The sequence below is a fragment of the Aspergillus tubingensis genome (genome assembly GCF_013340325.1).
Source record: "Aspergillus tubingensis WU-2223L DNA, scaffold_6, whole genome shotgun sequence".
Classification (NCBI taxonomy): domain Eukaryota; kingdom Fungi; phylum Ascomycota; class Eurotiomycetes; order Eurotiales; family Aspergillaceae; genus Aspergillus; species Aspergillus tubingensis.
Window position 1 is genome coordinate 2,353,113 of NW_023336280.1, and position 12,710 is coordinate 2,365,822.

Here is a 12,710-nt window from a genome sequence, read left to right on the forward strand (position 1 = left end):
TTAAGAGCTGGCGAGGATTTGGGGCGCACGCGACCAACGGAGTACAGGCCCACAGCGCCCACCGAAATAGCATACGACGCTCATGCTGACGGTGGGTATTCTTGGTGGCTGTATGGGGTAGGAAGGGGAGTTCGAGAAGCTGCAATCCCAAGATTTGTTACCTCCGGATACTACCAATAAAACTTTCCGGACTTTACTTGCGCCTCATAGCGCTGTCACCTATCAGATTCCGATGCTTCAGGACCATCGATCCACTCAGGGATGTATTCCGATCGTGGATGATGGGAATGTTCTAGTAAGTAGTAGTTAGGTGGTTCGTGACCTTGCGTAAGCCAAAATAGCTGGCTATGGCCTGGACCACACCGGGACACGGCGGAAGTCAAAAGAGAATCTTGGGTGACAATCAGGAACCAGCACGAATGCGAATATGTCGATCTGGCCCAACGATCCAAAGAGAGTGGGCGGGCAAGGGGTTGGAGTCCGCGAACTGTGGGCTCGATAAGGGACATCTCCCGATCGACCCAGACATCGGCCCTTATCGCCGATCAATGGAAGGAGGGAATGTATGCCATTGTAATATTATTTTTTGAACCGACGATCTCAGGTCTCAAGTAGGTCTGCTTCTTCAAGACTGGCTTCGGTGTCAATTGGAGAAGTCAATTATTGATGCCTTTGTGTGAAAAAAGCCAAGGGTGTCAGCCTGGGACACAGTGGGCTCCTGCCCAAGGACAACGTGTTACTATGAGAAAGCCCTTCAGACCCGCTTGGCATGAGACTAATCAGGGCCAACTTCCACAAGCAGCCTATGGGTTTTCTCGAGGAAAACACAAAAGTCCTCCCAGTTGCATGATTGCTGCTCAAATCGGAGTACACACGATTTGTGAGGCAGTGGAAAAGAGACGACTTTCTTTCTTTCTCCCCCTCTCTGTCTCTGTGTGTATGTTGTGTATGCGAGCGGGCTGACAAGTTCCAGCGACTGTAACAGAAAGTTCTGTGAGATCAGATAATAGTTCTGCAAAGATGACCCATCGAGACACTCTAACTTGTAAGGCAATTCATGAGGCTACCACAGCAACCACCCTTATGTCATAAAGTGAGCTTGTATGCACGGGCAGGATCCGTAGATAGTGCACCTAAGGATTGCATCATGCAGACACAGAACGAGACAGAAACGGAAGGTCGGTATGTCGATGCCTTCACGGCCAGCAGTACCGACAGAGTGGTTGCAGTGGGCCTGTAGTGAGACACTATGTTACTGAACCGAATAGACTGCCTATGTATAGAAGGAGTTACTTACGGAGTATATACAGGTGGGAAAATAGTACGTACCTTGGGTTTACATACTATACATACTGTACGTTGTGCCAATCAAGGGCGGCGCTATGCATGATCTTTTCGGAAGCAGCGGGAGCACATGACACAAGATTTTATAAGATACTAATTCCAAAAATGACATCGAGTATTATCTTAGCCTAATCTACTTACATACTAGTCAGTTATGAGTTAATTTCGGAGTTCGGAGCCCTCCAAAGAACATCGTTGAATCGAGAATATTCTTTCCCTGACTCAAATTAGATTAACTTATATTGAGTAGTTTTTTTCGCTCAGCCTCCCATGACGTAACCTCGATTCGTCCGATCGGTCGGATCTCGGGGGGCACAGATGCAGTGGAATTTGGCACCCGAGATCCCGTCCGTGAGACAACTTGAACAAGGGTTCTGTTGAATGTGTAGTGGCGATTAATTAATTAATCTATCAGGCTTACTTTATCGGGCACCGGCGGCGACGGCCGAGGGAAGCACTTTTAAACGGTATGGAGGCTGGGCCACTTTAATCTCAGATTTGATAGATGTGTGGCATGATCGTGATCGAGAACTAACCAATGGAAAAGTCGCGTCGGACGTGGAGACACGGCCTGTAGATTAATTCCAAATCAACCTACGGACCTCTTTTTCTTCTTCTTTTTTTTTTTTTTTTTTTTTTTTTTTACATGGTATGATTTTCCATATGCAACTTTTGACCATGTACTCATCTGGTTGTATTCGGTAATATTATGGAAAAATGGCAATAGTTCTTGCAGCTGACTGATTACCATGTCACACGGCGAAGACGGTCTTGAAAGGAGAATTTGATGGCATCTCTAGACAAACTATCTGTCCGTAGTTGAACAGACATCATTTGGTACTATCTGCTGGTGCGATTTCACTGCGTGCCATTACTTTGGGTTCGCTACAAAAAGGGGAGTGAGTATAATGAGTAGTGGTTCATTGGAAGGTCGAGGTTTTCTCGGATGAATGACAGATTCTGTGAACTCTTCCATATGCAGACTATTGAAGACTATCTAATTTAGCCTATCGATAGAAAATATGCGGATACCAAAACAATCTCCGGGCCATTATTAGGAAGACCTGTCCAAGCCAGCCCGCGGAAATGGTTGCACCTGACCTCACAAGAAGGTGAGTGAGAGGCGTTCGAGGCGGTAAGCAGGATGCCGGGGATGAATCGGCGGTGAGAGGGAGAGGGGGGTGTACAGGATAAGATCTTAAGCAACCATTAGCCACCGCCTTCTGTATGCACTCAGCATATCTAGTCTAGGTATCTACATGAGGTGCGTCATCCCGGGGCCAGGAAGGTAGCCAATGTTTTGCTACTACTACAGTACTAATAAGAGTAGTTGCAGGAACAATTGACTCAGTAGTGAGTAGTTGGTTTTCGAGAACCCCTGCAAGATGAGACAAGATGAGATCGGATCGGTTCGATCGTTCGGGGTAGCGCAAGTACCACATAATCTGACAGCACTCGATCCAAACAGAACCCTGGCATAATTTGTTTTACCATTAAATGAACTGATATTTGCCAGGCAACATGGGCGCTAGTGAACCTGAAGTTATTCAGAGAGTTGTCGGGCGAGTAAGGGAAATAGCTCGGCGTAGGCTACTCCGTATCTCGTGTGCCAGAGCCACAGAGTCAGACATGGTACGAACTTGGAGGGCTTTCTGGTTGCTTCCAGCCCTCAGCGGGTTCTCCCCCGACCGTGCTGCTCATTGGTTACATGTGGGTCGGCCGAAAGCAAACTTAAGTAATCAATGTTTTGTAGGCCCAATTTGGTAATCAGTTTCGGTTCACTGATCTCGCCTTCCACTGTAGAGCCCGGATATCCCGAGGTTTGTCCCCAAAGCAATCTTTATTCAAATCGACCGATCCAAGGGAATTTGTGTATATGACTTACGGAATGGAAAAGGTATGGAAGCCTATAGACGCCACTTAAATGCATCATAGGGGCGTCGAAGTTGTGACTAGCGCAGGATCATCACCAATCGGGGTCATGCCGGTTAAACTATAGAACGCCCTGAATCAACACGTTGGTACGCTACAGAATGGGCCAAAGAAGCAATGCCCGAGTTTATCTTGCCTAGCCCCTGGCTCCCAACCATTGCCACAACTCCGTGGGCAGTGGTGGCCAAAGGTACCGGCGACTAGATCCCGGGGCGTGGGAGAGCCATGTAATCAAGCGCTATTGCCCCTTCGTCGCTTGCGCCTCAATAGTGCAGGCTAAGACTAAGGATCCGTGGATAGCTACTGCTCGGACTACATTATTGAATTGGTATTTCTCGCCTTCATAGCCGCCTTACTGAATGAAGCTTTATTTTTCCTCATAGCAGATACTAGATGCATAGGTCATCTCTCAATGACAAATCATTTATTATAGTAAGAATGTATAGTAAATTTTTAAGTAGAAAAGAAGAAAAAAACTATCTTTACACTTTAGTCATAACACGGAGGCAGTAGACCCTCTTCAATTTTCAACGACAGACATGAGTGCATGAACATCATATAGGCACATCTGGAGGTAATTGCAATTCCCAAGCAAGCAGCAGGACATTGGTAGGAAACGGGGGGTATAATTGTAAACCAGAGCAAAGACAGCAAGTGGCATAATACCAAAGACAAGCGGCGCGTAAGAAAAATTCAACAAAAGGTTAGGGTGCACACAAGCCAGTTGCACAAGGTTGATGGAACGGAGTAAAGATTAAAGCCACCAAAATATGACGAGGCGGGGTTTGGGGGGAAGTGGGATAAGGAGGGAAAAAGGAGGAAAAAAAAAAAGGAACTGGAGAAAACAGCAAAAAAAATCTATCGGAATACCTTTTCCCACAACGTGCAAGGGGTATTAGAAGGTAATTCAAGGGACCAATGGGACCAAACCAAATCAAGTCCGCATGCCCGGAGTTTTCGTGATCATCCAAACCATCCGAAAGGAAAACCTTGACCCTGAAGCAGATCAAACGAGGACCAGAACGAAGCCAACACTAGGTAATGATCAAAAGTGAAAACAGGACTCAAAACGCCTGACACTTCTAGTCCCATGCAGTTCCAACGCCACGTAAATGAAGAGGCTAATAAGTTAATGGCTACTCGGTGATGCGGAGTCCAGGGCAGTCTTGGGCTTCAGATTTGAACCCAAGGATGATGCCTTGTTCGCGCCCATCTTCCGAGTTAATTTTGCATAATGCAAGCCGCACGCATTACACAAAGTCCGGGCACCGTCGGGTCCACGGCGCCATTCCGGTGTTTCGGCTCGGTTGCAACTGTGGCAACGACCGGGAGGGGCAGCTTTCTGTACGAGCGTCGCTGTTAGCGATGGCAAAAGTAGAAGTGGGTATGCTTGTGAAGAAATGGGGGGGCGAGGGGTAATCCCTTAGTAAACGGGATCAGGGGGCAAGAGGAAAAATAAGAACGGAATGGGAAACAACGGAAAGAGAAATTATCCAGAATAGACGTACCCCTCGTCGTTTTTTGGAATCAGGGCCAGCGAACCCGCCACTGCCCTTGTATTCCTCCTGGTACATTGCCATGTGGTGGACATCGTCATGCACCCCACCGGCTTTGAAAGCCTTTCTTTGAGCCATCTGTTCTGCCAGTGCATGTTCCTGGTTCAAGATCGCTGTCCGTATGCGAATTAGAGCATCCTGATTACGACGCTGTATGTTGAGCATCTCTTCAACTTCATGGATCGAGGGCAGAGAACCCAAGACAGGGCCAGAACGCTGAGTGTGGTGCGCCCTTGCCGCATAGTGCCTAGAAAAATCCAAGGTTCTTGTGCTCATCTCGGCAATCTAGTATTATTAGCGATTTGGCACTTCATATCAAAGGACCAATTGGAGATTCAATTTTGATCCACTTGGTTCCATAGTAGAAAATCACATACCTCATTCAGAGACGTCTCCACATCGTAAATATCCAGGTGACGTTTAACAGAATCGCTTTGTGGTTGCCCCGCAATGGCTGGACGGGTCGCTAGACTCGGTTTTACATCGTCCACACGAGCAGTTTCTGGTACACCAGGTTTCCATGATGTCCCCGCATATGATCGAGCATCATAAGAAGTTGAAGCATACGTTGCTGCATTTGATGGGGGTTGCGGCTGGAATGAGAATGATTGCGAAAACGCACCATAACCATTAGGCGAGGCCACACTGCCGGCAGAAGGAGGCGCGCTGTACTCATAGCCAGAGCCAACTTGGGATCCGGAAATCGAAGTAATACCGGTCTTCGCGCTTTGAGTAGGTGACTTCCCAGAATTTAGTGATTGCAAGGATGCGTTCCTTGAATCCTGGGTGTTAATTGATGTCAAGCTTGACCTTGAGGCTTCCGCTTGCAATTGGTGCTGAAAAGCAGGTTCCCGCATGAAAGGGCCAGTCGCTGCTCCACTTGAAAAGGGATTCGGCGGCCCTGGGGGTCCCTCGGTGGCTGGCCGCCCAACAATGTTAGAAGGTAAGGAATGAGGTGGCGCGTGATGAGCTTGCTGTGGAGGAGCCGGGGTCGGCGCAGGGTATGGTAAATGATTGTCATTTCCTAGAGCCTCATGGATTGATGGAAGCGATTGCCTTTGAGGCTGTTGCTGCTGTTTGTCCTTCTCCTCCTCAAGCGCGCGGCGCGAATCCGGGGGCGATATGTATCCAGCTTGTAGATGACCAGGACCAGTCGAACTAGTGTAGGAAACAGGTAAGGGTTGACCTGTATACATGGTGGTAGGACTCAACAGTGGTGTTGGCGAGGACGTATGTGCTGTTGCTATACCGGGGTGCTTCGGAGCGTAGCTAGGTCCGTCTTTACCAAGATAGCCCAGAGCTGGTAGATGTTCCCTAGAAACCAAACAAGAATCGTTAGCAAATTTGCTGTTGGTGAACCCCCGTTCGACTATTGCGACAAGCTATCATAGGGTAAATATACCTGTGCCTGTGCTCAGCCTCTAACGACCCCATCACGCCAACGGCTTGTTTCGAAGGTTTACAGGGCAAGTACTCCCAATCTCATCCAATGCCTATCGCGACCGTCCAGCGGAAAGATTGGTGTCGGCTGTGCTAACCCGGTAAGATGGTGAGATTGTACCGTAATAGCAAGCGTGAGGGTTTTCACAGTGATTGCGACGGAGCTCCCAGAAACTCAAAAGGCGGAAAGATTAAACGTATTCGCTGCGGCGTACTGACTCGCTGACTTCGCGATCGAATATTCACCTCGATTTGTTCCCACCAAAGATCTGAGTTTATATAGTATTTCAGCGATCAGAAAATCTTGGAACGTGAATCAGTGGCACGTCTTTCGTCACCCAAGATTGTCTGGGGGTGGTGGCGGTTGTGGGGGTGGAAGCGACGATATCGGGCGAGATTCGAGCGAGAGATTCGGCTGGATCGGCCAAGAGAATAATAAGCGGCGGAAGGCGGCAACACGGTTTCAAAACAATATTTGGTAAGTGCTCCGGGGCTTCTGGTGGCGTAAGAAGGTCAGGTAGTCTGAAGTCGATGCGATCGCGATGGAAAGTGCCCGCAAATGTTGGGGTGAGTCCTTGTAGAGGGCGACCAAGAGAGTACGGCACGCACCCGCAACGCGCAGCGAACAGGTCAAATCGGAACGGCCCTTCCAGCTCTTCGAATAACCATCTGTCCCAGGCCAAACCTTGCACAGGAAGTCCAAACAGCTGGATTAGCAGTCGGTATTTCGTGCTGAGTTCCCTCAGAAGATAGATTTGACAATGTTTGAGTTTGCGGGAGCGGCGGAGGCGCAGTGAACGCAAGGGATAGTGAAGATGAATGCGTCGCGTGGGAAGAGAGACGTTGGTTGGTTCTTCCTTTCCGTCTCTCTAGAGCCTTTTTTTTTCCTCTTTCTTCCTTAGCGACCTCAACGAAGAGCGCCCAAAAATACAAATGCAAGATCGGAAGGATTGAAAAACAGTAACAGGCGAATAATAATGACAATAGACCACAAATGGAGGGGAGGGAAGGGATGGGGGAAATAGAGTACGGAGGGAAAGAAAGAAAATGCAAGGACTCAAGATGTCGGGAGTAAGTAGTTGGATGGGTGTGGTAGGAAGAGATGGTTGTAAATGGTAGGGTAGGTTATGAAGGAACACGATCTCCTCCAGACAATCAAGAGGGAAGGAAAGTTTGGGGGGGTGGGAGATGGCAGTGAAATGTCAAGGGGGGGGGAAAAAAGTGGGTTCGGGAAAAGGAAAAAGACAATGGGATCGAAGATGTCTCGGGCAGGGGAAGGAGAGAATCTTTCTTTCTTTCCTTTTGATTGGAATGCAAGAATTCAGAGGGGAAGAAGATGCAGAGGAAAAGGGCAGGTAAATACCTTAGGTAGTAGGAGTGGTGGTGGGTAGTTGGTTGAGCCAGCAGGGTGGGCGGGACCATAAGAGGAAGAACAACAATGGGAAGAAGGAGCAGCGGCGGCCAGCAGAAGATTATAATAGTTATAATGCGTACAAATATAAAAGACAATTATAATTATACTTAGCCCACTTAAGTCCAACACTCAGGCCCGCACACACGCGAGATATGGGAGGATCCAAACAGGAGCTACTAAAACTACGTCGGCCTAGGACAGATGAGCTCAGACCTGGAAAATTAGAGAGACAGGCAGGCGGAGGAGCCAGAACGGACTATGAGATCGTCGAATCATACCGGAGGTTGTGACCACTTTAAAGTTACGGCGAATTACAGAAGCTTTACGGCTGCGAACTGCGGATCTTCGACGAAGTGTGGAGTGGGTTGGGATCATATTGGCGATGTGCGGATATCTGGGTGGGGAGCGATGGAGCCTTACCAGGGGGGTGTCCCTGGCCCCGAGAATTTCTTTTTTTCCTTTTTCCCTTTTGGCTGAAGGAGGAGGAAAAGTATAAATTTAATATAAAAACAGAAAAATTAAACCGCGTCAAATTACATAACCGCCCTCTCAATACAAGTTTCCACTTTTTCCTTACCGCGTATGTACCTATACACTTATTACCAAAATTTCATACATGTTACGTATTTCAAACTAACTTACTGCACACGAACTGCCGCTGCTCCCACAACTCACATTCTCTATTCCGACTTCCACAGGCGAGGTATTCTCTCCCTTGCCATCTCTGTCGCTTTAGGCTTAAAACAGGCCTTTACCACCGCGGAGATAAACCATAAGAATGGGAATGAAGGAATCCTTTTAATGTGGCAGCTTTGTTGTTACGACCAGATTAAATTACTGGCTAGAATTTCCGAAACTTCCTTAGGCGAGAAAATCTTCTTGAAGGCTGAATTATAATTAACCCCAACGATGAGGTTGCATTAGAAAGAAGCCGGTATACAACAACGTGCTGAAACGGCAGAATCAGTCCTCTTCTAGAGGTATACCAACATGACTCCTGCGAAGGATGATTCCTACCCTCATCGAGTCAATGTGGTGCTAGTCCAAATGAGGAGACATCGATGCGTATCCATTGAAGTGGATCGCACACGATACTAAGGGCTGCCAACAGACTGGAATTTTTTTTCGCTAGAAAATGAGATTAGAGGGAGATTGGAGAAGGAAGAGAGGGGATATAATATGGTACCTTTAAAAGAACCATATCGGGAATTAATTGACCTCGGAGTCTAGCAAGCCTGTCACATTAGCAAGAACAGTGGCTAGATACTAATGAGTGAATTGATACCGATAACTAAAACAGTTTTATCAACATTCAGGCAGTTTATGGCTGAGGGAATAAGTTCCAGATGAAACTTGACTTTGCTACTGACGAAGACGCCACCCATTCTTTGTTCATATGTGAACGCGCTTGTCTCTGGATGGATACGCCACCATCTTCCCCTTCTACGATGGAACCATCTCTCGCGACTATAGTTTTGGCCTTTTAGCTTTTCCTTAAGGTTTCGATGGATTTGGTGTGCTAAGCAATTCGCTGACAACATCAGAGATCTCAAGTATACCCTCACGAATAGTTGATCGGCACTCCGCAGACACGCAGATATGCAAATACCGCAACAGGCAGGCAATACTCACTCGGTATTGGATTTTCTATTGCTGAACATGGAAATAATTCCAAATTGGACTTTATGGGAATATCAAACGGAGATGGTGGTTTCATAAGCATTGATCATATGCTGACGAGAAGGTCAAGTTCAATACACCTAATTTCTTCGCTAAATTTTGGGATGATGTATCTTTTCTTCTTTGGTCTTCGACCCTTTCTTTTCTTTTTTCCCTCAACCCTCCCCAAATTGCGATCCATGGCGAACCGCCAAGTAAGGCTCCCCGCATTAGCATTGTCCCAAGTTTACGATCGTTGATAAGATCTAATTCGATCCCAAAATATAAGGCTGGGCTGCGGTGGCCATTTTCTTCAGTCTAACGGGTAGTGGTTTCTCATGTATGCTGGCAATGCTTAAGAGACAGGTCACCTCACTGCTTTCCATCATCTGTCTTCGTTAGAAAATCTACGACACAGTTCCTACCTGATCACAGATGAGCCTTTTACGATGAAAGATGAAGTGTGGTGATTCCTATTGTTGTTACACTCCGCCCTTAAGCAGCTGTAAGATATCATAGACCGTGATTACTAGTAGCTATGCTTGTGTTTCAGAAAGGATTAACCACATGTTTACTACTACTTCATTGGGAAGAGATCTGAAAGTAACCACAGTGAGGAAACGGAGTCGCATAACAGCAAAATCGATGTACACACTCACCATTAATATATATCTGTCCATCTCTGGCTGCAGCTAGCCCAAAAGAAAATGCACCGTTGGATCGCAACTGGCGGAGATCTGTCCATTCACATTGCAGGGCAGCACAACCGCCCAAAACTTAGCTGCAGCCGTGGCTAGATTTTCCTGCCGCAGGGAATCAACATCTGCTACCCCTGACCCTCCATCCCCTACGCTTGTGATATGGGATAATTCCCCGCGCGTAGATTACAGAATTTGTAGGGAAAGTTGTGATCAATCTAAAAAAGCTGGCGCACATAACTATAGGACTGGAGGATCGAATAACAAACGCAATGGCAGAATGAATGAAGAAAAACAGGAAGTTCAGACTCTTGAGGAAAGGCTGGTAAGCAGCATATCGGTATTTTACCCGTGCCTGCGTTGCTTGTTCCATGGTACGGTACGACGCTCCCCGCTTTCCCTTGCTCGAGATCTCGGGCGTAGCCGTTCGTGGGTGGCACCATCGTCATCATCCCTTTTCCCCCCCTCCTCCTAACCTTCTGGGAATATCTGATTCTCTAATCCTTCTCTGCACTTCATTATCTCACCGACATAAGTATACAGACCACTAATATTTTTTGTGTTCTTTTTCTTATTCTTTTCCTTCGTTTTTTACTCTTAGGTTCAGCCATCGCCTTCCGTAATGGTCGGGACCCCGTCGAGCGCATTTACCATGAACTTACCTCGCGCTCCTGCATCTTGGTCTTACTTTCCTGATCAATAATGGGTCTAAAGTCAGACTAGTGTGAGAATGTTAGTAATAGCAGTAAACTATTGAATATGGTGGAACCGGAGAGCATCCTTTAGTGCGTCAGTGGTTGGGGTAAATCTGTACAACGGTGTGCTGGAACTTGGAAAAGAGCCAAGCCGACACTTGGCCTTCGAAGTTACTTACTCCATGGAGCATCGATGCACATAACTTTCCGATCGATCGATCGGTGATAGGTAGCTGCAACAAGCGTGCTCACTTAGTCGGGAAGGATAGGCACTAACAAATATTTAGGCCACACCATTAGAAATGAAATACAGTGCACTACATATTCTGTGCTGTTATCAGTGGCCCTCCCAGGATCGGACTATTTCCCCGAAAGGATATCGTGCCGTATGCGCGGTCGTATCATACACAGCAGACCTCCCCCACCGGAGTAAGTAGTAGTAGGACGTTCCCTCGGCGCGAAAGACCCAAACAGAAGGAAGGGCTAGTAAAATCTCTGTTGACTAGTATGTCAGTGGCTTTTTATATTCCACTATCAAACTGTTTCGAAGACATGGTTATACCCTTTACTTAACCAAAGGGATGGCAGAGGCAGTATTTTATCGTTGTTACTTGTTCAACCGTGGCATGCACGTTGCAGGTCTTTGGGGGACGATCCATCTCCGAGCCGAGATCTAGGCCACATGATTGGCGATGGCCAACGAACGGGCGCGTTATTTATCGTATAGGCCTCAGATCGACGCCAATCGCCAGTATCATCTAGTGTAACGGATGTCTATGCATGAGTCTGCTGGTCAAGATATTGACGTAACCAGTCAATTTATGGTGGTCCCAACTTCTGAATCGTAGATTTGCGCATCTATAGATTAATTAATTAAGCCCGCGATTATAGGCGGTCGTTGTTGTTTTTTTATCGATTTTTTTTTCTTCTTAATTTAATTTATCTACTTTCCTCTTCTTTAGGGACGTATTATGTTTTTGAAGCCTCGCCTAATGTATGCGAGATGATATCCTCTTGCTCTTCTCACTTTTCTCAGAGGGGGTCATTGTACCAAATGGAACGTCCAGGAAGGATATTGGAACAGTGGATCTTGAATGCATACAATACGGGCTTACTGCAGAGAACAAGCTTTGGCTCAGACTGATCTTGACTTTTGAGTCTCGCTCCTTACAGGTGTGTTATTATCAGGATACGGTGTAACAGTGAGAACAAACCACTGTGCTCTGACAATTTTATGAGGTGCTTCATATGACGGGGTCATTTCTGCGGTTACATCTCATTCAGAACCATGATTTGGGTTGAGTGATGTAATCCATCGTTCCAACGGCTCTGAGATCGAAGAAGTATGCCGACTATGAACTTAATAAGACTTCTGCCCCTCGAATTTATCGAATCCAAGAGTTAGCATTTCGTGAATATCAGTTGTTACAAAATTTTTGTGTTGATTTTTTTTTTCTTCCCTCCCTCCTTTATTGTAGGGTGTGTAATCCCCTAGTAATGCATGTCGCATACGTATTGTAGACAGTTGGATGAGAAAGTGGGCAACCGATATGCAGCTACGAGTCAGACAACGACCAAAAATATTAATATGAACTGTGGAAAATCTCCTTAACTCACACTACCATCCTTATCCCATGACGCTTCAGACCCATGTTTTCCACCGGTACTCCGTGGAGAGATCTGACTCAAAGAGGATCATAGCCCCTCAATCTAAATTGAAGAGTACTCAGCAGTACCAACTACCAGTACAATAGGTTCGTTCTAGTGGCTTGCTTGCTAGTGCAACTTTTGGCATGCCCCAATCGAACCCAGACATGGCTACTGGAAACTATTGCCGGTCCATTGCCATTGCCGTGGAGCTGCTCGATCTTGCGACCGGCCCCGGGTACGTAATATTTAGCACCGTTGAACTTGGCTTTCCCACTCTAGCTTTGAGGAAGGGAACAGTCTTCTGCGAACTGCACTGCATGGC

The 12,710-nt window shown here is 46.9% G+C and overlaps 1 protein-coding gene across 1 annotated transcript; it reads right to left on the reverse strand.

Annotated features, from left to right (window-relative positions):
* Positions 1-4,405: 4,405 nt before the first annotated feature.
* Positions 4,406-6,266, reverse strand: nsdD (GATA-type sexual development transcription factor NsdD; the record flags this gene model as incomplete). The annotated part of the gene is made up of 4 exons (XM_035499658.1): positions 4,406-4,618; positions 4,785-5,117; positions 5,210-6,146; positions 6,235-6,266. 4 exons carry the CDS (start codon positions 6,264-6,266, stop codon positions 4,406-4,408), a joined length of 1,515 nt encoding a protein of 504 aa, XP_035355551.1.
* Between the last annotated feature and the right edge of the window lie 6,444 nt (positions 6,267-12,710).